This window comes from Seriola lalandi, unplaced genomic scaffold, assembly GCF_002814215.2.
Source record: "Seriola lalandi dorsalis isolate HSWRI2012SDOR001 ecotype SW California unplaced genomic scaffold, Sedor1 jcf7180002054660, whole genome shotgun sequence".
NCBI lineage: Eukaryota > Metazoa > Chordata > Actinopteri > Carangiformes > Carangidae > Seriola > Seriola lalandi.
This window is the reverse complement of record NW_019525213.1, coordinates 48,791-72,863: the sequence shown is the minus strand read 5'-3', so window position 1 is coordinate 72,863 and position 24,073 is coordinate 48,791. Positions and strand designations below refer to the sequence as shown.

The following is a 24,073-nucleotide window of genomic DNA, read 5'->3' as shown; positions in this document are numbered from 1 at the left end:
GTGATAGCCGCAGTGTTTGGTTGTGTGTGTCGAGTGCTGGGCTGTGAGTGACAGTGGTATGTGACCTGTACCCAGGTGGAGGAGCGATCTAAGCTGAACAGACAGAGCTCCCCAGCGCTGCAGCACAAAGTGTCCAACCGCATCTCCGACCCCTCCCTCCCTCCCCGCTCCGAGTCCTTCAGCAGCGGGGGCATGCAGCCCGCCCGCACCCCACCCATCCACCGCTCCATCGAACCACAGGTGTGTGTGCGCGTCTGAAAAAGGAAGTGTATAAACGTTCCTAGTGACCGATGTTTTCAAACAAACAATCACAAGGCTCCTCACTGCCAGTGCCTTTACTTTGAAAGTCCATGCCTATCAGTCAATCTCATATTTTGTCCCTTTTGTCTCTCCTCCTTTTTATCTTTTTCTCTCTCTATCTGTTTTCTGCCATTGTCCTTTCTTCCTTACAAATCTCCATTTTCATCTTTTATTTCATCTCCTAAAACTTCTATTGTCTCTTTCTATTCTGCTGTCTATACCCCCCCTTCTTCATCTATTTCTGCCTCCATCTTTACCTTCTTTCTCCAACCAACTCTCTCTCTACTTCTCTGTTTCCCCTCCATGCTCCATTCCATCTTCTTATTTCCTTTCTCCAAACCATACATCATCAACTCTATTCCATCTTTCTCTTCCTCCTTTAATCCTTCTTTCCCCCACACCCCCTTATCTCCCCGCCATGCTCAACCTTCTCCAACCTCGTTTCCTTCATGGCGTCCTCTTCCTCTGCCTCTCGGCCCCCTCAGATGGCTCACCTTGTCCCAGTGAAGACCCACTCCAGCTCCATGTCCGGCTCTCAGTCTCTGCAGGACCAAACGGGCTCAGCGCTCAGTGAGGCCGTAAGCGTTGGCTCCCCCAGGCCCGAGATGCCCCGGCAGAACTCAGACCCCACATCTGACACCCCCGGACCTCCGCTGCGCATCGCCGGCAGGGAGGAACGGGATCGGGAACGGGACAGAGACAGGGATCGGGACAGGACGGCCTGGCTGAGAGAGGAAGACATTCCACCGAAGGTCAGAGAGTCACATTCAGAAAGGAGGAAATTGATTCACCAAATATGTTGTTTATTCATTATATTTTAGTGTGCATTTACATCCTTTTATGTCTTTAAGTCAGTTATGGTTACATGCTACAAACAGCAAAAAGTCATTATGCAAATACTGCTAACCATATTCCACGTCTCATTAGTTTGGGTAGAATCGGCTGAAGCTGTGATGTATAACTTCACACACAATGTTATCCTCTCTATTCCGGTGAGGTAACTGAAATAATGTTGAAATTACAGCGAAAAGGCTCAGCTTTGCAAGGATTTAATCAGCTTGTGCAGAATCGCAAAAAAAAAAAAGTGCTGGCGGGCTTAAGCTGTTGACTACAAGCTGGAAATACAAACATGTCTTGAAATGCTTCACTTTCCTCAACATGGCTTCATTTTGATCAGACTCAGGTGTATCAACAACAACAACCAGCCAATAAACATTGTTTAATAGCAGAGTAGTTATTAGAGCGTCACCACCCATAATTAAATGCGTCAGTTTTTGCGTTTTGCCAGACCACCACATGGATATATTACTGATGTAACAATTAAATAACACCATGGATACAAGCTCTGAACTCCTTGCTTCGGGAATTAAATAGCCAAGCTGTTCCAGCAATGGTGAACCTTCTGTCTGTGTGTGTTCGTGCGTGTCCAGGTCCCACAGAGGACCACTTCCATCTCCCCAGCCCTGGTCAGGAAGAATTCGCCTAATGGAGGAGTGGGTCTGGGCCCTCGCACAGGTTCTCAGCTCATACGAGCCAGGTAAAGATCACTGTGCACCTCTCAGGTCAAACACCTGAAGTCACTTTTATTGTTTCAATTATCCTTTAAGACACTTTCTTTGCAGTTTTATTGCATTAAAACACTATATAATGCCATTGCAAAAAGTGCTACTTTTACAAAGACTAACTAACCCTTTCTTTGCAACTGAAGAATCTGCAGATTATCTACAGCATATATCTCTTTTACATAATTTAATTTTAAACAACTGCAAAATTAATGGAAATATTTTCCCCCTGTTGCAGTAACCCAGACCTGCGGCGCTCAGAGCTCTCTCTGGACGCCATGCTGCAAAGAACCTCCTCCAACTCCTCATCTTCCTCCTCCCCTTCATCTCAGGGAGGCTCAGCCGAGAGGAGAGGTACAAACACACACTCTCACAAACCCACGGACACATCCACATGCCGAGACTAGGCGAATACACCTTTACCCTTGCGTTCAAACAATTAAAAAAAACAGCATGTTTGTGTACATGCTTTTTTTGTGTGTGCAAGTTACAGACAGAGAAACACACGAATAATCCACATACGCTGACACGGATCCAGCGTGTTTCAGGGGCTATCAGCGGGACATTGTCAGTCGCAGTTCTGCTCTGATCAACCTGTCTGATGTGCCCTGTTGCTCTCAGCCTCCAGAGAGACAGAAGAGAGGAAATGAGAGAGGGCGATAGAGAGAGAGGCGTATAGGGATGTGTCAAACACCAGGCCAGAGGGATATCTAAGCTATGCATGGATCTCCCTCTGACAAACACATGGCATAAACAGACGTAGCAGTATGGTGGGATCGGTATTCCTTCATGTTTGTCAGGTGTTGACTGTAAATATGCAGAAAAATGTAAAAGCTGAGACTATAAGAGAGTATAAAAATAGGATGAGAAAAGAGAATGGATAGATTCAATGTGATTTCAACCCAGAAGCACAAATTCTTCACAATATGATCAAATAGGACACATCAAAATTGAAATCACCATTTTTTTTGTGATTATGATGAAGTTCGTTTATCTGCTGTTTGTGGGTCAATTGTGTAATTACCGTCTTGTTCTGATAGGTCAAACCAAGCAGGAAGGATCCCCTCCAGGAGCCAATCAGGAGGCCAAGTCCAAACAGGAGGAGGGCCGTGAATCAGCCAGACCCAGCAGACCTGCAGTGAGTTGCACAACGCAGACACACACTTTCTATCGCAGCAATCTCCTCTCTGGGTATCTACTAGATCTCCTCTGCTCATTCATCCGGTTCTGTCTTGCTCTCTCTTTCTTTCTACCTTTCTTTTTCTCTGCCTCTCTCTCTCTTTCTCCTTTCATTCTTCAGAGCTATAGAAAGGCCATAGATGAGGTTAGTGACACTCGAGTCCCCCTTCTTTTATCCCGGTTTTCCTTATTTTGCCTCGATCTTCAGAGCCCCCGCTTTTTACCCTGGCATGGTGGAGTTAGTCTGGATTCACGAGACGACGACGTTTGTTTCTTTCAGCTTGGAAATATCAGGGTGTGATGGCGATTGGCAGTGCATGTGTGCTTCTACACACATTCCCCAGAGAGTGTATGTGGACGCGTGCTTGTGCCGGTTTGCACATATGAATGCATGTGTTGTGGGCGTGTGTGTGAGCGTGCGTGTGTGTGTGTGTGTGTGTGTGTGTGAACCTGAGACCTGAACTACCAAGCACATGAAACAGTCTCTAAATCTCCTTTCCTGTTTCTCTGTTGTCACGGTTACTGGTCAGGAGGAGCTGGTAAGCCCACCGTGTATGACGGTCCTCCTCCCACCCCAACCCCCACCCCCTCCGTCTGCATGAATTTGGTCTGAGCCATGGGCTGGGTTGAATGGGGAGGGAGGGGAAGGGAGGAAACCACGGGCCGGTTGGCATGGGAATGATTGGTAGTGGGGGTGCAGGCTGATGCTGCACTCCAGTAGTACACCGATTACCTGCCTCTCTCTTTTTCTTCTCATGACCTGTGTTCATAGAATTTATATTTGATTGTGAATGAATAAGAGAGCTCATCTGTGATCACTACAAAATATTTAGGGGATCTCAGGTGAGCACTCTTGTACCAAGAAGCCTATGTTTACAGGCCCAGATGTTTGTGCGACAACAAATCAGTTGTCCTCTTGTCATGATGCTGATGGTTTGTCCCTCTTTTTGCCCCTCTCTGCTCCCCTTCTCCTTGTATGTGATTTGGCATCTTGGTTTCTGATGATACAGATCTGAATGACTTTGCTTGTTTCTCCTCTCCTGTCCCTCTTTATAGGACCTAAGTGCATTGGCTAAGGAACTCAGAGAACTGAGGGTAGAGGAAGGCAGCAGACCTCCAGTCAAGGTAAGATGACATTTCTAATAATGATAAGTGTTAGCAGATACTGTCGGTGTATTTACTTGACAATAATAGACTGCAGTCATCCAGTCCTGGCCTCCAAATAGAACTGCTGAGAATAACAACACAATAATAATCCATCATCGTCGTCATTATCGTTTTATTTTTGACACATGTTCGTGTCAAAAATAAAACAAGCAAAACACAAACACAATTTCAAAGCTACTCTCAGTTGACTTTTTCTTTTGAAAACTGCTCCAGTGTACTGCCGAAGCATTTAAGAATATATTGAACTCTTTTTGCAAACTGATCTCTGATAAAACTCAAATCCAGTACTCGGTCGAGTGAGTCTGTACAACCTACGGAGCGAGATCTAACGTGCCCTGTGGAGTTGTATTTCTTTTCTAACAACAGTTGTGTTTACATTCATTGTTGCTCGCCACAGCACATTGGTGCGTGTATCCTTGAGCTCTAACGAACGCGTCGAATGCATTTCCTTCTTCATAAAACGAGTATTTCAAATCGGGCATTGTTAACATTCATTGTTGCTAGCTTGATGCCTTCTTCTTGCCTTTGTTGGTGCATTATGACGCACTTTTTTGCATTACTGCCGCCAACTGTAGATCAGTGGAATGGCGTGAAACCAGCAACAGAAATGTGTATCACTTTTCCCATTACCCAGTGGTGAAAACACTGGGTAATATAACACTGGGTAACCGACAAACCGTTGAGATTTGTGAAAATTGTGAGTACATTTGGGAGGTCATTTGAATACAACCCTAATAAATACATTGTCTTATGACACTGTTGTTTCTCAGACGGTTGTATTTCTTTTCTTCTGATAAAGGTGACAGACTACTCGTCCTCCAGTGATGAATCAGAGAGCAGCGATGAGGATGGGGAGACAGTGGGCCATGATGGGACTGTCGCCGTTAGTGACATCCCCCGTATCATGTAAGTTGTCCTCCCTGTTTTTATTTTTCTCTCTTGTTCTGTTTTTTTTTTGTTTTTTTTGTTTTTTTGTTCAGGCTGGACCTGTCAGTTTTCATTTGTGCTGAGATATGCATGTCTTTGGAATATGCACCATGCCAGTAGCTTGTCACTACAGTTTTGGCAGAATTGTGTTGTAAATAATCGGGACTGTGTGTGTTTTCTTTCTGTGTGTGTGTGTGTGTGTTGCAGGCCACCGGTGCAGAGCAGTGGCGAGTCGTATGGAGGGCTGACAGAGGACTCTCTGGGAGATGCCTATAATAGCTCCAAGGACGGCACTCTAGTGATGAGAGAGGTGACAAATGAACACACACACGCACTCTCTCTCTCTCGCACACATACACACACACACACACACACACACACACACACACACACACACACACACACATGCACACACACACTAGTCACAGGGATTTCTACTCCTCTCACTTTGCTGAAAACTCCTCTCTCAGTATCATTCTTTTCTCTCTCTTCCTGTCTCTCAGGCAGAGGAGAGGAGGAGAGGCGGTCACACTGAGAGTAACGGGTTTGGGAATCACAGTAACCATGGTAACCTCCCTGACCTGGTACAGCAGAGCAACTCTCCCTCAGCCACACCCACCTCAGCCCTGCAGGAACTGGGCGACATGGCTGAGGTCAGAGACACACACGTAACATACACACACACACATTAATACCCTTTCCATGGATATAGACCTGTGAATGAAACATGAGTTTAATTCATACATATCATACATAAAGTAGGAATTTTAAAACATACTGATGTGATGATGCGGACTACTATCAGCTCTTACAGTGCCTATAAAAGCTATTCACACACAGCACATCATTTAGTCATCGTTTTGTGTCTTTCAGTTTGGTGTGGGGGGCTCCAAAGCGTCCTTTACCCCGTTTGTTGATCCACGCGTCTATCAGACATCGCCAAGTGAAGATGACAATGAGAACTCAGCAGCAGGTAAGAAAAACCTATTGACGCTTTGGCCACACATTTTACTAGCACCTGTTTTGCTAAAAAAAAAAACAAAAAAAAACCATAAAATCACATATTTCTTTCACCTCCTCCGTGGTATCGTAGCCATGTTTGCAAATGAGCTGCTGAGGCAGGAGCAGGCCAGACTAAACGAAGCCAGAAAGATCTCCGTGGTCAACGTCAACCCTACCAACATCAGACCCCACAGTGACACACCTGAGATCCGAAAATACAAGAAGCGCTTCAACTCTGAGATCCTGTGTGCTGCACTCTGGGGTAAGAAGGAAGCATCCTTTATCCCCATCTCTGTTTTTTTTTTTTTGTTTGTTTTTTTTTGTGTATCTTTCCGTGCCTCCGACTCATATATATATGTGTGTGTTTGTGTGTCTGTGTGTGTTTAGGTGTGAACCTGCTGGTTGGGACAGAGAATGGTCTGATGCTGCTTGACCGAAGCGGACAGGGAAAAGTCTATAACCTGATCACCAGACGGCGCTTCCTGCAGATGGATGTGCTGGAGGGGCTCAATGTGCTGGTCACCATATCTGGTAGGTCTTAAACACATGGTCACGCATGCACGCTCACATGCAGGTGCATACTTACATACACAGACCCCGCACGTCCAGCATATCTGAATTGTGTGTAGATACGATTTCGCATGCCAGCATACACATCAAAATGCAGATTGTGCTTTACAACACGAAACACAGACTGCAGCACATATCATTACCTTTACTTATAATCATATTCCCAGGAAAATCAACATACAAATCTAGGTAATCTAGGTCAGTCACAATGGCCAGGTAATTTGCCATTGTGTGTTGTTTACTGCCAAAAAAGAAAAGTAATTTATCTGGGTTTTTTTTTTTTTTTTTTACTTAATTCGAGTAAATTTGATCTCATCACTCTTTCTACCTCTGTTCCTCCTCTCGCAGGGAAAAAGAATAAGTTGCGTGTCTACTACTTGTCCTGGCTGAGGAACAGAATATTACACAACGACCCAGAAGTAGAAAAGAAGCAGGGTTGGATTACAGTCGGGGAGCTGGAGGGCTGTGTGCATTATAAAGTTGGTAAGGATTTGTGTGTGTGTGTATATGTGTATATACTAAGAAATGGGGGGTTTTATATGTAGGTTTCTGGCTGTGTTGTTAAATCCCTGTGAAAGAGTAATATTCGACATTCAGGTGATATGCATTTATGCAGTGATGGTATAACACAGACAAAGAAAATATTATACCATACACTCTGAATTTTCAAAATAAAGTGCCTTTGAAAACTGTTTTTTAATTGTTTGATGAGCAAAAATGATCTTCCAGTCTTTAAACTGCATTTTACCTTTGCTACCAGTTACTGCTGCCTCTTAGATTGCTTTGTGCTGTAAAGGGAAGTATATATATTTTTTTTTCATTAAACTGAAATTATATTCTGGTAACTCTAGCAGAAGGACTTTTGCTGGCTCTTTCACATCAAATGAGATTTAGAAGAGCGGGGGGGGGGGCAGGTAACAAGGAGGCATGTGCCAGGAGGCAACAGGGTTTACAAACATGGTCCTAATTTTAAAAAACAGAAAATGTCTCATGTACCAACTTTTAAAATTGAATGTACATTAGAGTATATACACCGGAGCAGGTTAAGTTCTTTTCATGTTTGAATGGAGCATTAAAATGAACTCAGTCTGAAACTCATGTATGTGTCTTTATGTTTCCAGTAAAATATGAGAGGATTAAGTTCCTGGTGATTGCTCTGAAGAACTCTGTGGAAATCTATGCCTGGGCGCCCAAACCCTACCACAAGTTCATGGCCTTCAAGGTGTGGAAGTGAAAACTATATGTACAGGCTCAGAATGATGTATCATTTTATTGTTGATTTCCTTTTTGACTTTGTCTTTTCTCACTCCATCATCATCCTCTTACCCCTAAGCATCTGGTGTCTCTCGCTCTCTCTTGCCTTTCAGTCGTTCACTGACTTGCAGCACCGTCCCCAGCTGGTTGACCTGACGGTGGAGGAAGGTCAGAGGTTAAAGGTCATCTACGGCTCCAGCGTGGGCTTCCATGTCATCGACGTGGACTCAGGCAACCCTTACGACATCTACATCCCCTCACATGTAAGTGCGGCGCCGCGTGTTTCCATATGTCTGCGTGTGTGTATCTTCTGTAAGTTACCCTCAATCAGGCTGCCGCAGCTCTAATGACTTTCAATCAAAGCCTACACATGAGGTATTTTTTCATTCTCTCATGCTAGAATCTTATTCTATCCACGAGCTGATCTCCCACGCCAAGAACAGTAATGACTCCTACGCTGGATTGGCCTTTAGGAATACAATGACTTTATCTTGACAGATCACCTCTTTGCTTGATTTACAATTAGAAGATTGAACTGCAATTAAGACATTGATGGCAGTTTTACCTCTTTTACCAGATTTTTTTTTTTGTTTCCTAGATATGGTGCATTGAGCTTTGATTATCTATGGTTCGTAGCTCAAAAATACGGTATTGCTCTTACTACAGAGCACAGGGAAGTAGAAGCTGTTTCAAAATTTCCTGTTGCAGCAAAGGTCATTAAAAGAGCATCGAGAGAGTCACTCAATCATTGATGAGAGCTAGGTAGGCCATCAGTACTTGTCCTGTTGTTTGCTTGAATGCAAATCAGTTATGGGACATGCATGCAGATTAGTTTGTTCCGTGGTGCTGTCACTAATCGTACGCTTTTCCTGAAATAAGTTCAAATGCAGTTCAGCCAAAGTCTTGATTGTTATTCTGGTAAATATAAATCACTGAATACAAATGTAAGGACACACGACTGCACCATGCATTTATCTTTATAGCCCATACTGCACATGTTCATGAACTGTGACGTGATTGTCTTCCTGCTTCCACCTTTCATCCATGCTTCCTCTCTCTCTCCTTTCCTGCCAACTTCTCTTCCAGTGTGCCAAAAAGATGAAGGTGACATCCTGCCATCCACCCCTTTAGACTAGATCAATAGATCTTTAGTTAAAAAAAAAACCCCATAGTGGATACGCATTAACGGATAACTTTAGCTAGAAATCGGTTTGTGTGAAGAAATTCATCTTACCCACAGCAGACATCACGTGACTCTGAGAGGAGAAAAGATGTGTTTACCAACTGAAGGCGTTTGATCGCGCCGAAACCACAACACAAAATTGCAGAAGTAAAGCATATTAAACATAAGCAATGCGATTGTTAGTGTTCCTTTCAGTAAACTGCAGTCCAAAGACCGTGCTAGACCCTTGCCTTACCTCAGTGTGGTCAGAGTGAGCAGAAGTGTGGCAGTGAGTGCCGAGCTCCTGTGTGAACGCTGCTTCTCGTGGGCTAAGATGAGTTTCTTCACCACCTTATCACCCATTTGTTGTGCTGATACTTTCCCTTGTTGTGCTCCCCAAGTGTCTAGTCTTAAGTCATACCTGGTGGCAGAAAATGCGGCTGGTCTCTGTCCACAGAATCAAGTTACATGTGTACATGTGAAACTGTTCCCTCCCCCTCTGATGTTATTTCTGTTAATTATGGTTGGGAGAAAAAGTGCTGTAGGTTTGTCTGTTTGCTTATTATGTGGAACGAGGCCTCTCAGGTAACAATCCAAAGTTTGAACCTCTTGATGCACTGATGCTCCTGATATTTGCCGGGCTTGTCAGTGTTCACAAACTTGCCCTTTAGAGGATTACAGAAAGCAGGCCGGCCCAAAAAAAAAAAAAAAAAAAAATGCCAGAGGCCGCCAAATTCTGTTGAATTAAATGCCTATGTTGAAACCTCTGTAATATTTTTAATCTAATGTAGATCGTGATTAAATTTGACAGATTAAATTAAAGCTTGCGAAATGTTTGCGTGTGTGTGTCTGTATTAGATCCAGAGCCAGGTGACACCCCATGCCATCGTGGTGCTGCCTAAAACTGATGGAATGGAGATGCTGCTGTGCTACGAGGACGAGGGCGTCTACGTCAACACCTACGGTCGAATCACCAAGGATGTGGTGCTCCAGTGGGGAGAGATGCCTACCTCTGTTGGTATGTTGTCCTATGTGTATATTTGAAGTGTATGTGTGTTGATTGATTTAAATAGATTTGTATAACATAGGGGACATTAAAACAGTGATATACCAGCACCGATTTCAGCGCCTGTGTATGTGTGTGTTGTGATGCAAATCCAAAGTGTTTGGTGAGGTGAGGAATCTGAGAAATGAGCTTATCGAGGGGGTTCATTTAAGGTTTAATTACATTCAAAAATCACATTATAACATCAGCCTCCACAGGAAGGCCTCCAGAGCTGCTTAGCAGGCAGCAGAAAAAAGAGGAAGAGGGGGGAGTGAGGGTAAAAGTTGGGGAAAGGATAAACGGATATTACATGAACGTGAGTAAATATAAAAGGAAAAGCGAGGGAGTAAGACACAGGGGAAGAGGGGGGAGCAAGCAAGAGTGAGCGAGGCCAACAAAGAAATGAGGATGAGGTCTGTTTGAACAGGAAATGCCACTTAATTTGTTTGTATTTTACTGCCCTCGTGTGGCCACCAGGGGTATTACCACTTTTAAAGTTGCCTTTATCTAGACTAGTGCTGGTGTCTCCAGATTCTCATGTGCATGTTGACGCTCGAGGGTGTGGAAATCGTTTTTTTATTGCGTAAAGATTGCCATCACTGAGAGCAGAGACATGCCCCATGAATCATGTCAGCAAGCATCTTCTCTGCAGAAATATCACCAGGTTTCAGTGGCACTGCTTTGTATTCAACCTGGACCTCTGATTTCTGAGTAATGGAGGGGGGAAGCAAAGAGAAGTACTCAACAGTAAAATAGATCATTGCATCATTAAATGACGTGACATTGCTAAAGCCTCCAAATGAAGCAAAGCGTCGGTAATTAACCGAAAGAGTAATGGCTTGTGTCTGTTGTGTATCTACATGCTTGGAAAAGAACCAAATGATATGTAGCGTAAATATGTTTATGTTTTTTTGTTTTTTTTTCCACTATCACTTATGTCTCACTTGGGTTCTCTCCTTTCCAGCCTATATCCATTCTAATCAGATTATGGGATGGGGTGAGAAAGCCATAGAGATCCGCTCTGTGGAGACAGGTCATCTGGATGGAGTCTTTATGCACAAGAGAGCCCAGAGACTGAAGTTCCTCTGTGAGCGAAACGACAAGGTAAAACACAGCTGTACTGCATGTCTTCTTTGATGGTCTGTGATTCATTGCTTGGACAGTATTAGAGAAGAATCACAAATATTGATAAAGGCTTGACCTGCTCTTATCTTGATTTGCACCCTGTCTCAAGTGGCGTCGATTTCATCACTGCCTCTGTGCACGTGCATACATTTTTAGCATGAAGTTTGGTATACAGCACATTGCACAGAGATTTGAGATTTTAGTCGAAAATATGTACAAAAGCTGACGTCAAAACTGCGCTTTAATTTAATTCAGATGCATGAAAATAATAATACCCTTAATTGCCTGCTATTAGTGATATTTACTCCCAAAAGTAACATTTCAGAAAAAGATTGAGAAATGATAATAATAAGAAATGAGAGCTGATTTGTTTGTAATATTCTCTTTCTCTCTCTCTCTCTCTCTCTCTTTCTCTCTCTCTCTCTCTCTAGGTATTCTTTGCATCAGTGCGTTCGGGAGGTAGCAGCCAAGTTTTCTTCATGACCCTCAACAGAAACTCTATGATGAACTGGTGATGGCTCCTCCCACGGTCCACTCTGCCTCACTCTCCCATTGGCCAGCCCACGGCACATCTCACAAACGAACCCGACCGCCCGAGAGGCCACAAAGTGAACTCTTTTAACACTGGAGAGACTAAAATGGTGTAGAGGAAAAAAACTAAACAAAAAACAAAACAACAAAGTTATCGTAGAGAAAAAAACAACAAACGAAGAGACGTGTCACCCTAGATTATGTCGGGTCATGCAGAAGCCATCGTTACTCAACTGACTGGCAAACTGGTGCCACTGACTTTCCAAATATTCTCTTCTGACCCTCTTTCTCTGTCTGTCTGTCTGTAACTCTTCCCCCTTTTTGTCCGTCTCGTCTCTCCAAACGGACCAGTGCATTCAAGTGTGCGTGCAACTGTAGTAAATACACTTTACACCTGCCCACCTTCTGTCGCTCTACTTCTTCTTTTTGTCCTCGCTTCCTAAGCCTCTGCTCCTTCCCCTTCCTTCTGCTGGATCTAGTCATCACTGACGCCTATGCCCTCCATTTTCCCTCCCTCCCTGTCTGCCATGTGTGGGCTTGTTCCTTTGAAAACTGCACCTCAAGGGACGGAGGAAGAATAGATGAATGAGATTTAATATAAATTTAAATGTACGCTTCTGAATATGACAGTGCAGGGAGGGCAGCTGAGAGATGACAAATCTACTCGGGACGTCGGCGGTGAATGCAGACAGCCTGATTGATTTTCTTTCTCCTCTGTCAGTCCTCCTCCTCCTCCTCCTCCACTTCCTCCTCTCGCCATCTTTTTTTCGGGTTCTGAGTCAAACTGAATTGTGATTTTTAGTGTTCGATCGCATTTCGCTGATAGAGATGCGATGAGACTCTGCTGTCATAGGCGAGTCGGAATAGTATGCAAAGATGATGTCTGTGTCCCTTTAAAATGAAATCACTGGTCCATTCCGTCTTTTCTCTCCTTTTCTTCCTCTTTCCCCTCCTCCCAGTCATCATCATCATCATCACTCTCCTCTCCCTGTTTTCACTCTTTAAACTCTGAAGGTGCTGCATCAGATATACTGTAATATTAAATGAACAATGAGAGCGTCATTCGGTTCATTGTTTATTTTTCGTTCTTTTCTTTTCTTTTCTTTTTTTCTTCTGTTTAACAGTTTGGAGTCAGTCAGTCTTTGAAGCTTGAGGAAATGTACAGCACATGTGTCTCTGAAATCAGGAGTGTGTGTCAAACGTGTGTATGAATGCGTGCATAATTGTGTGTGTGTGTGTGTGTTTGACTTGATAAAAGTGAAGTGGGGCGTTGAACTTAATGTCCACGAAAAGTGGACTCGAGTAATTCTGTCTTTGTGCGTCAACTTCTACCTTAATGCGATCAAAGCAACACTGAGTGTGTTTACAAGCAGATTTACAATATTATCTTCTTAGTATGAAGTTTATGAGTTGGTGAACACCATGCATTAAAAAAAATAGGCAATATTAGTGGTTGATTTTTATTTTTCATCTTTGTGTGTGTGTCTCCTTTTAACACAGTAATGTTCTGGCTATTCATGACTACAGCCACGTCGCTGTAGGAGATAATGAAGATGCATATAAAGAGCTTATGAGTACGACCTCCACAGGATATGAGCCGCTGTCCCGAATACTGTGTGCGCGTCAAAGCGCTCGTCGTCGAAAGCTGCGGTGTCCTTTTGAATCATGCTCCTCTCCTGATTGGCTCTTCTGATTCCGATTTTTGGCTCCTAGCTGTTTGTACAGTGCCTAGCATGATGTAAGCAAAACTAAAATGAGGCCAAGAGATTATCACTTGTTATAATTAATCATTTTGTTGCCTATACGGTTACTTTACACTGTTTTTTTTCTTTCCTTTTTTCGGTGTGTGTCTGTGTGTTATTATCTAACTTTAACACATTGCTGATGTTATTTGTCTCTTCTAATAGAGATGTACATTAACAATGAGATTGATTTATTCTTTGAAAGGAGTAACTGAATATGGGATGACATGAATTTGCCATTTCTAAATATTTAGAACAGCTCAATCATTAATACATATTGTATTAAATCTATAACACTATTGAGGGCGGACGAGTTCATGTACACTCATCGATGTCGGAGAACAATGTAATGCAGATTGGTCTTTTTTTTTTTTCTGCAGATGTGGCAGTATGTTGGCCTATGGTGAACAAACTTAAAGTGGCACAAAAAAATAGACTCATTCCCAAATTATGTAACGATCATTTGCAATGAAGTTTTGTTTCTGTTAAATTATTACTTTTTTTTTTTTTTTTACACATCCATGCAGTAGCTGTTCCTGCGGAGCTGCAAGTTAGGTTCACTGATCTCTGTTAGGGGGAGCAGGCTAACATTTAGCAATAAAGAGCCAAGCTGAAGAAAACCAGCGTCTTCCCTGTGTGTGTGTGTGTGTGTGTGTGTGTGTATATGTGTGTTTGTGTGTATGTGTGTGTGCATGTGTGTGTGTGTGTGCGTGTGTGTGTGTGTGTGTGCGCACGCACGCATGCATCTGTGTGTATGATTAATGAACAAGTGTGAATGGGGGCATTATTACTCTGTTTGTCCATTGTGGAATTCACTCTTCCAGTTGGAAAAAATGATGATGGTCATTACACTGAGAACTCTCCTTTCAAAGACAAAACCACTGTATTCTTTATTCTGTTTCTTTCTTGTTTTCTTTATTTTGAAAGAGCATTACTAATGTCCTGTTTTGGGATTTATTTGTTTTGTAAAAGAGATGCTGTAAGAGAGAAATAAATGAAACTAGAGCATTATGCTTCTGAAAATGTGTTTTTCTATTTTGTGGATGTGTTCATGAGAGAGCCTTTTTGCAAGTGTTGCACATTTGTAGCCTCGACCCTCAGACTTTGTCCACCCCATAAGTATATCATTAACAGCAAGTGTGTGTTTGTGTGTGTGTGTGTGTGTGTGTGTGTGTGTGTATGAGAGTGTGAGAGAGAGAGAGAAAAAGGGAGAGAAAGAATAATGTCAGAATACCATTGATACTGTCCAAGAACACAACAGAACACTAATTTTGCATTGCTTTATTAATTGCAATATACCGTTTATCATTGTCAATATATAGTCCCAGCATGCAACACCACACAACCTAAACCCTAACCCTGAAACCAGACAGCGTTTCCATAAATAGATTCCAGACGTTTAACTGAATATCATTTTATTTATAAGTTTGTGTTTGTGTGTAGAGAATGAATGAGACTTTTGTGATTTATGTGTTAGAGTTCTGTCAACATCGTGTGTGTGTGTGTGTGTGTGTGTGTGTGTGTGTGTGTGTGTGTGTGTGTGTGTGTGTGTGTGTGACATGCATGTGTTGTGTGTCGATTAGAGAGTGGACACGGCGTGATCGAGCATGCAGCTCCATTGATCATTACCAGCCTCCTGGCTGACACTGTGGACCCATCATGGACTCTGGAAAGGTAAGATAATCCTCAACAAATTTGCTCTTTACATTTACTATATAAAATGTTTACACATGGAACATCTTCATTCTGAATCATGTAAGGAATATTTGCAAAGGCACTTCTTTTCTGTGGTCACTACATGGCAGCACTAAATTGCTGAGATATGAAGTGTTAAGCACTTTGAGTTCCTCACAGGTTTTTGTTCATCAGTGTGTTCTGCGTTTGCATCAATGTTTTGCTCAGGACACTGTCATGATGTAGTTCTTATGTATCTGGCACAACAAGATCTCAGTTGAAACATTTTAATTCATTAAGCAGTCTTATGTAACTTCTGTGTGTGAGCACTCTTACGTTAGTCCACATAGCAGTGATAAAAAGTTTTTTTTCTGTGTTTCTAAATGGACTTTAATTTGTGACTGCACTATGCAACTGGAGCTGAGCGACTGTTTACACACTCATGTCTTTGCTTTTGTGCATATGCATGTTAAATTGTGATTTTGTTCATGCATTCACATCTCGGTGTGTGTGTGTGTGTGTGTGTGTGTGTGTGTGTGTGTGTGTGTGTGTCGTCTTATCAAATTGATTACCTTTCACCCCTGCAGCAGCTAACAGGTACGCTGGCTGTGGCTGTGTTCACAGCAGCTCTGGGGTCCCTGCAGTATGGCTACAGTCTTGGAGTCATCAACGCACCACAGAAGGTAGGCTCTCCTTTCACACAGGCTTCGCTCCCTTACTGGCTCATCTAATTGCCTCACAATACTGATATTTGCATGGAACTCCACCAGCCCAAATAAACTTACTCCACCCTATGGACATACTCACTCCTCTGCAGCAGCAGAGAGAATCTAACGTTCTGACAGACCAATGAACAGACTTACCTGAAAGTCTCTGTAATGAGTAGCATTTTGAGTGGCCAACAAATCAGAATGTGCCAAGTGCTGATGTCTCTTTGCTGCAAGCTGCTGGCACAGTTGGCACAATTTTAGTCCCTGTTGAAAGACCACACTGTGCTCACCATGGATAACTCTAACGAAGACGTCCTCCTCTCCAGCTCTGGTCAGATGGCATGGTTCTCTTTTACTTTATGTATGTTCGCCATACTGTACAGAACAAGGGGCCATAGATGAAAGAAGGTTACTCATGATTGGTGAAGTACGTGCATGTAAATTTCAGTTCGCTAAAGCAACTGGATGATTGGTTCAGCAAATACAGGTTGTGTAATGGCAGGAAATTTCCCCAAAACATGATGTAAACATATATGGTATGCTGGAATTAGAAATAACTAAGTTGAAGAAATGACAAATACACAGCCAATGAATCAAACGTGCCACTAGTTTATGAACATGTGGCACACTTCAAATGTGATGTAAGTACACTACCATCCTTAAAGTGCCACAAAGCTGGAGTTACGGTTTATAAGTGGCATCTTTCCAACTGGCCTCTGCTACAGCATTTCTTTGATTTTAATTGACAAAGTGATTTTCAATTCAAGTAAATATAAATGCTGCAAAGATATTTCTGTTGTTCTCTTGTTTAACTGAAATAAAAATCTAATCTAATGTTGCATAAGGAATGCCATAACTACAATGCATATTTGTAAATTAGATTTTAGCAGAATGGATCCATATACGTGTGTTTGTATATATTTGTGTCTACCTTCTTGTCTTGCCTCGCTCTGTCTCTCAGTACAGTGCAGCTCTGAGTGATGATCAGTAAACATGCCTGTGTCATAGGTCATTGAAAAGCATTATGGGCTTGCCCTGGGGGTCTGGTCGGAGAGGAACGCTGTCCTTCCAGAAAACAGCACAGAAGAAGAGAACCTAGAGGTGGGACACCACCCTGATGTGATCATGTACTGGTCGTTATCAGTGTCAATCTTCTCCGTTGGTGGCATGTTATCCTCCTTCCTGGTGGGATTTGTGGGAGACCTGAGAGGGAGGTGAGAAAGGAAGGAAAAAACAATAAGGGTGCAACAGTGAATGAATGAAAGTTTAGTGGAAAAAGTTAAGTCACGATCAATATGGAATAATGCCACAGTACACACATGCACAATTCCTTCATTCCTCGTTCGCTGTACCTGCCTCTGCCACCTTTCTATCTGTGTCTGTCTTACAGGGTAAAAGGCATGTTAATGGTCAATGTTCTGGCTATAGCTGCTGGACTGCTGATGGGTCTTTGCAAGATGTGGAAACCTCACATTATGGTCATCGCAGGCCGTGCTGTTATGGGCTTTTACTGTGGTACAGCAAAGCGCATGTTATAACCTTCAATGAATACTCACAATTTAATTGGAAATACCAATGTTTATGGCTTAAATATTATAGAAAAGGCAAGTTGGCCTCCTTAACTTCAGGAATATTGCCCTTAATGATTGAACTTCATTTCTAAGAGAAAATAAACATATATGAACATATTTAATATAATACAGCTCTTGGATAGATCACATGTAACTTCATGTATCTAACAGTGAATGTTGGTTAGTTCACGATGTGTTTGTTTCAGGATTAACATCTGGATTAGTGCCTATGTACATTGGAGAGATTGCACCCAAGGCTTACAGAGGGGCTCTGGGAACTTTACACCAGCTGGCTATTGTCATTGGCATCCTAATCAGCCAGGTGAGTTGCTCTCACACAAACACACACAAGCACAACAGCATATTTGCTCGGCGACACACCAAACATATAACTTAAATTGTACGTGTGTGTTTGTGTGTGTGTGGATGTGGATGTAGGTAATTGGCTTGGACTTTGTACTTGGTAACGATGACATGTGGCCAGTGTTACTTGGTCTGTCTGGAGCTCCAGCTGTATTACAAACCCTGCTGCTGCCTCTATGCCCTGAGAGCCCGCGTTACCTTTATATTTTATTGGGCAAGGAGCAAGAGGCGAAAAAAAGTAAGAATTACATACAGCAACTCTCCGTGTCATCCTTTTTTCTTCTCTCCAGTGCTCTCTTGTTCAAACACTACACACTCAATCATTCAGAAAATTAAAGTATAGCCGAGAGGCTACACAGGATACTTCAAAGCCATAGTTCAACATTTTGGAAAATAGGCTTGCTTGCTTTCTACTCAGAGTTACATGAGGACTTCGATACCACTGTCATGTCTGTATGGTAAATATAAGGCTACAGCCAGTTAGCTTATCTTAGAACACAACACATTACATTTCATTTGTTTAATCTGTGCACAAAACAAAATATAAAAATGTCAATTTGCTTTTTATGTGGCAAACTATTTCTCATTTGTACTAAACAACAAGATATAATGTGTTAATTAGTAAGCTTAAAGGTGCTAGTAGGTAGATTTGTCACTTGGGGACAGAGCCAGGTTGGGTGTTTCCCCTTGTTTACAGTCTTTACGCTAAATTAAACTAAGCCAACCGGCTGCTGACTGTGGCTTCATATTTACCATAAAGACATGGAAATGGTATCAAGCTATTCATCTAACTCCCAGCAACTAATCAAAGAAGTGTATTTCCCAGAATACAGAACTATTACTCAATTACATTTTGCAATACCTGCATACTTTTACCTAAATTAAATATTTGAAAGCAATACTTTTATGCATCTTTATATTACAGCACTGCTACTTTTATTTATTTATTTTTTAAAAAGGGTCTGAAAACCACTGCAAATAAATCACTCTCTGTTTTGTTGCAGGTCTGTATCGTCTGAAGGGGGCGTATGATGCAACTTCTGATCTGGAGGAGATGCGGAGAGAGAAAGAGGAGGCTGACAAGGAGCCCAGGATCTCTATCTTTTCTTTGGTAGGTCTCATATACAAGAAGTGGACATATATTTTCACAACTATGTAAATCTTTTCTCTTGTAGATTTTTTCTTTAAACTTTGCAACATTGCAGATGTTTTATTTTACAGTTAAATAGTTAACTGTGTGTTTGAAACTCCCTGAGGCAGCAGAACACTCTCATTACACTATAACAGTCCTGAGGAGTCACGATAACTGCGGCATTACATTCCTCCTCAGGGCGCATACTGACACCTTCTGAACTGTCCAAATTAATCAGCAACCAAAATACACTGACTGTCTGATATAATGCCTCGGTTTCAGTTAATGTTAAATCATTAGTAAGATAAGCGATATAATAACTTTAGTTTAGTTTAGTTTTAAAGGTCATTGAATTTATGAGAAATGTACTTTCTTTCACGGCAAATGCAACAAATGCATATTTCAAGTATAACAGCAGACAATGAAACAAACATGATGTTGTTAGATATTGCATGCATTTATGAGTGACTACACTCTAATTAGCATACACTAATTAGTTTAAAATAAAGCCAAACGACAGGAAAGAAATACACTCAACACCTGGTTATAAGTTAAACAATAATTTATGTGTATTCGAGACGTGAGCTTTCGAAAACCAGTGCAGTGACAATACTTTTGCTGTTTTGTACTCTCTTGAAGATCCGCTCCTCTGTGTACAGACAGCAGCTGTTTGTTGCCCTGATGATGCACCTCTCCCAACAGTTGTCTGGCATCAACGCAGTGAGTGGAAAATGAATTTCAACTCGCCCTTTCCCTGTCTCTCATTCTTATTCTCAATGATGGTTTCATTGTCAGAACATACTGTTTGTGCCCTATCAGCAGGACCAAGGGCGGAAGTGGCTAAAAGTTTTGCTTCTTCATTTAAAAGAACAGAAGTGTACAGTTCATGGGATGTGCCCTAAGCAAAGCAAACACAAAAACTGTTCTTTTATATTTGAGTTCATGGAAAATTCATACTTGTTTTGTCTTCAAGATCTTTTATTACTCCACGTCTATCTTCGCTGGGGCTGGTGTCGCTCAGCCAGTCTACGCCACTATAGGAGTCGGGGTTATCAACACAGTCTTCACTATGGTGTCTGTAAGTAGCTACACAGATGCAGACACACATGTGGACGTTATACATTTACATGTGCTGGTATTTCTTCTACACACATACCCTGAAACACACACAGAGATAAACAGTGCACGTGTTCTAGGTTGCACTGGTGGACAAGGCTGGCAGGCGTACTCTGACTCTCGCTGGTCTGGGAGGGATGTGCTTCTGCGCAGTTGCCATGACAGTGGGCCTCCGATTCCAGGTTTGTTCAATCGACTGTCAGAGCTTTAGACTGTCACCAACTTGAGCTGAACTCCCATCCAATTAGAACAGGGCAGCCCAATTTCAATTGGTTTAGCAGCTCCTCTATTTCTGAATGTTTTCCCCAAAAATGTTGTGTTGCTCTCACTGTAACATCTGTGAGGCTTGTTTGAGAATATTCCTATTCGTCACATATTCAATATAAGTTTTCAATATGAGCATCAAAGTCAGTTCTTGAGATCTGGAAAGCTAGATTATGAATATGAGCAAAAGTGTTAATATCCTTTTAAAAACCTGCAACCATTTCACTTCATCTTTGTTACACAAGATATTTCTCAACCAGCATTTAATCATTTTGTTTTGACTGATGTACTCCTCCTGGCAGAATGACTACACCTGGATGAGCTACGTCAGCATGTCAGCTATCTTCCTCTTTGTGAGTTTCTTTGAAATTGGTCCTGGTCCTATTCCGTGGTTCATAGTAGCTGAACTGTTCAGCCAGGGACCTCGGCCTGCGGCCATCGCTCTCGCTGGCTGCTGCAACTGGACCAGCAATTTCATCATAGGCATGACCTTTCCATATATACAGGTAGGCAGAAAGGACACACTGTAAACTTGTGCAACATGTCTTTCCTTCATTCACACAAAATCAGACTTCTGTCTTTTCATTTTTTTAAATTTTCTTTTCTATTTTCAGGATTGGCTGGGTTGTTATGTGTTCATCCTGTTTGCTGTGCTGCTTCTTGGTTTCACTGTGTTTACTTACCTTCGGGTGCCTGAGACCAAGGGCAAAAGTTTTAAGGAGATTGCTGCTGCCTTCCAGAAGGGACGGAAACAGCTGGCACAGATCCCCAAAGACAATACCGAACTGCAGCAGCTCAAAACGTCCGCAGATGCGTAAACAAACAGCTGTGTGTTTGTGAAGTCTTATTTGTATATGGGGTGCCAAATGGTCAGTATTTCAAATGCATTTATAAATACAGTGTTACAATAACTAGTCATGTTAATATTAACAAACAGGACTACCTATGAGCTTTACTGTTTTGGTTCACTTGCACTACTCTCATGGCAGGCAGCTGTTTTCAGTAAATACTCTCTAAAAACATGATGTGTGCTACCTACCCAGTATCAAATGAGAGTAAGACAAACTTAAGAGCCAGATATTTTCAGTTTGTTGTTGCCCTCAAGTGGCCAAATTAAGATATTACAGGTTTACCACTAAAATGCAATGAAAAAATAGAGTGCAATTAATTGAGCCAGGAAATTAAGCTGTTTATACTTAAATAATAACAACAAGACAATAAAGTATTACTCTTTAGTGATTTTTGGTTACCACATACAGATATTATTTATCCATGGAATTACTCCACCATTATCTCTCTTGAAATAATAACATAATTCCCACATCCACTTAAAAATGTATTTTGCTTATTGTAACTTCACTTAGAACCTCTAAGTGATCCTGACTGTGCAAATCGGTGTATGTGTATCTGAGTTTATAAGGCGTGTATGTATGAGTATGACTTTGTGACATCAGACCTAGTTCGGAAGCCAGTCCTGACCCAATTTGCAACTTACAGGAGTGTGGAAACTCCAAACTTGCAGTGCACATATACTGACAATGGACTTTTACCTGAAGTAGTTAGAGTGCAATAGTATTAGGGCATCCACATTCCTTGGTAGTGGCTTTTAGAAAACCCAAGCAGAAAACAAATAGAGTGAGCAGATGAGTGATGAACTGATACTAGAGGAAGTTTACTGTTTTCAGACAGGTCTATTTACCCAAAGACACATTCCCTGCTACACAGCTCCCAGCAACGCTCCAGGACAAATTCAAGGCTAATTACAAGTTGGCAGAGTCAGCCTTTCCCAGGAAACATTGCATTTTCCTGAGCTAAACAGTCACAAGAAAACACCAGTAGAAACAACAATTTATAAAAAAAAAACTTACAGTATTTTGTGTCATCATGGTTGTCTTATACATGTTTTCATTACAAATAGGCTATTAAACAGATAAAATAGTACTGTATCTGCTGGTTTGTGTTCTGATGGTATAAAGAGAAACAACGAAAATGAACTGTCCTCTTCCCATGTCTAATAAAAAAAAATTGTTTGCCTCCGTGTAAAATAGAATTCATATGAGTTAGTGCAACTGTATTATATAACATTTAAAAAGATGGGCAAATGGATAGTCTAGACAACATGAAAAATATGAAATTTGTGTCCGTACAAATTCATTTTTTGTCACATTAGTAAGCTATTCTGATTCTCTACTTGAATAAAATAGCAATAAATACTATAGGCTTAATAAAAGGGAAGCTATATAAATGTATTTAAACATTTACTTGAGTTAACATAGTTAAGTATCAAAAGTATAGATATACTTGTTTTGTGGATGCACCCCTATCACAGTGGCGCAGCGGTGCGGAAGTCCCGTCAACAGCCGCTGCACCGTCGACACGCACGCACGCTCACACCGACTGCCCACCCCCCTTCCGCACATCGCTCTGTACCTGCCCTCTCTCTGCCCCTCCTGTGGTACAATATCGCTACGCATGCGACGTGACTTTTCCTTTTTGCAGTAAAAAAGATGCAAGATAAGCTAAATGTTGGGACTTTCAAGTAACATTTTGACAGTTTAGCTAACGTTAAGAAAGTTGTGGTCTTTGCAGTGTGGTAACGCCTTACCTAATATGTTCATACTGGGACTGATTTGTCGTCTCGGTAGTAAATAATTAACCTCCAAGTAGAGACAAGATGTTTTGGTGAGCGTCTGAAAGAAGTTAGCACACTACTTTAGCTAACAGTAGCAACAATATCGTCAGTCAGTGTCAATGGACGTGGGACGTGTTAGCGGGCTGACTTTAGCTAACGATGACAGAAAATACACGAGGTGGAACCTGAAGCTAGGTGACTGTTTTTGGAAGATGCACATCTGGCCCAGCTGCCATGCAACATAGCTGTTGTTGTTCGCTAGCTTTGTAACTTGAGCTGCTTATCCACTGTGACGCTAACTTCAGCCATTGTTCAGAGGGTAATGAACTAGGAAGGTAGCTGACGTCCCTGTAGGATCGTTGACATGTCTACCTCTTAAGACTGGCAGGCAGGGGTACGCCAAGGTAAAAGCGTCTCGTGCACTTTTTGGAATGCAGAGCTTGAGGCACCTTTGTGATTTAGTTCGCCGAGGTTCCACGTGAACTGAGGCAATACCAAAAGGTGAAATGAAAATACTACAGACTACTGATTGGTCAGAGAGAATCGTGAGTCGTGCATCATTATTGTGCCAGACAGTACATTCAAAACAAACACCCTATTTGTAAATAGCCAAGTGACTGTACACTGCTCATTGTAGCCTGTTATATTTCTGTTAGTTATTGGAACTCTATGTTGTTCTCAGGTTCAAAAAAATGTCTCCTAATTAGTTTTCTTCAACTCACTTTTTTGGCACTCAACTAGTCCTGCACTGTTCATCGCAGAAGGTGGGCGACGTCCATTAAGCTAAACTCGAGGCTTCAAAACGGCAGTTGGTCGATACACACACACACAAACGTCAAAATGTGCGGGTCGATCAGGAGATAGGCTTCATTAGTGTTCTCAGCGATATGTCTCATGATTTCTGAAATATCCAACATTTTGTCTGAATTTTCTTCCCATAGAAATGAATGGACAGGATGCTCAGAGGCAAGACATGGGTGACATCACACACAGTGGGAGAAGGTGATAAGCTGCTTTGAAAAATTTCTGTTCAACTCATCCTCAT

General features: G+C 42.0%; 2 protein-coding genes and 1 long non-coding RNA gene across 6 annotated transcripts in view; 2 read left to right on the top strand and 1 right to left on the bottom strand.

Annotated features, from left to right (window-relative positions):
- Positions 1-14,589, top strand: part of tnika (TRAF2 and NCK interacting kinase a) — a 61,130-nt gene extending 46,541 nt beyond the window's left edge. For 3 of the 4 annotated variants that reach the window (XM_023420903.2, XM_023420906.2, XM_023420907.2), the window contains 18 exons: positions 76-240; positions 786-1,052; positions 1,731-1,837; positions 2,101-2,216; positions 2,903-3,000; positions 4,098-4,166; positions 5,008-5,114; positions 5,343-5,445; positions 5,639-5,788; positions 6,009-6,108; positions 6,229-6,399; positions 6,525-6,668; positions 7,056-7,190; positions 7,829-7,929; positions 8,075-8,224; positions 9,982-10,141; positions 11,133-11,272; positions 11,725-14,589. In XM_023420903.2, the coding sequence (XP_023276671.1) occupies positions 76-240; positions 786-1,052; positions 1,731-1,837; positions 2,101-2,216; positions 2,903-3,000; positions 4,098-4,166; positions 5,008-5,114; positions 5,343-5,445; positions 5,639-5,788; positions 6,009-6,108; positions 6,229-6,399; positions 6,525-6,668; positions 7,056-7,190; positions 7,829-7,929; positions 8,075-8,224; positions 9,982-10,141; positions 11,133-11,272; positions 11,725-11,808 (2,367 nt within the window). In that variant the 3' untranslated portion in view covers positions 11,809-14,589. The remainder of the gene's footprint in view (positions 1-75; positions 241-785; positions 1,053-1,730; positions 1,838-2,100; positions 2,217-2,902; positions 3,001-4,097; positions 4,167-5,007; positions 5,115-5,342; positions 5,446-5,638; positions 5,789-6,008; positions 6,109-6,228; positions 6,400-6,524; positions 6,669-7,055; positions 7,191-7,828; positions 7,930-8,074; positions 8,225-9,981; positions 10,142-11,132; positions 11,273-11,724) is intronic. The other variant, XM_087177891.1, reaches the window with a different exon arrangement.
- Positions 14,590-14,832: 243 nt separating this feature from the next.
- On the bottom strand, positions 14,833-15,952 carry LOC147818266 (uncharacterized). Its single transcript, XR_015438134.1, has 2 exons — positions 15,813-15,952; positions 14,833-15,232 (listed from the first exon to the last, which is right to left on the bottom strand). It is a non-coding gene; the product is annotated as an uncharacterized LOC147818266 (long non-coding RNA).
- On the top strand, positions 15,141-22,446 carry slc2a2 (solute carrier family 2 member 2). The gene is made up of 12 exons (XM_023420910.2): positions 15,141-15,240; positions 15,828-15,923; positions 16,959-17,164; positions 17,341-17,465; positions 17,728-17,843; positions 17,960-18,122; positions 18,889-18,995; positions 19,656-19,736; positions 19,990-20,094; positions 20,213-20,314; positions 20,699-20,902; positions 21,011-22,446. Exons 1-12 carry the CDS (start codon positions 15,226-15,228, stop codon positions 21,212-21,214), a joined length of 1,524 nt encoding a protein of 507 aa, XP_023276678.1. The 5' UTR covers positions 15,141-15,225; the 3' UTR covers positions 21,215-22,446.
- The last annotated feature ends 1,627 nt before the right edge of the window (positions 22,447-24,073 follow it).

Excerpts from the sequence above, each read along its gene's own strand:
- slc2a2 (XM_023420910.2), top strand. Across the intron at positions 17,844-17,959 it reads TTGGCATCCTAATCAGCCAG|GTAATTGGCTTGGACTTTGT; the intron begins GTGAGTTGCTCT and ends ATGTGGATGTAG. Across the intron at positions 20,315-20,698 it reads CAGTGGGCCTCCGATTCCAG|AATGACTACACCTGGATGAG; the intron begins GTTTGTTCAATC and ends TCCTCCTGGCAG.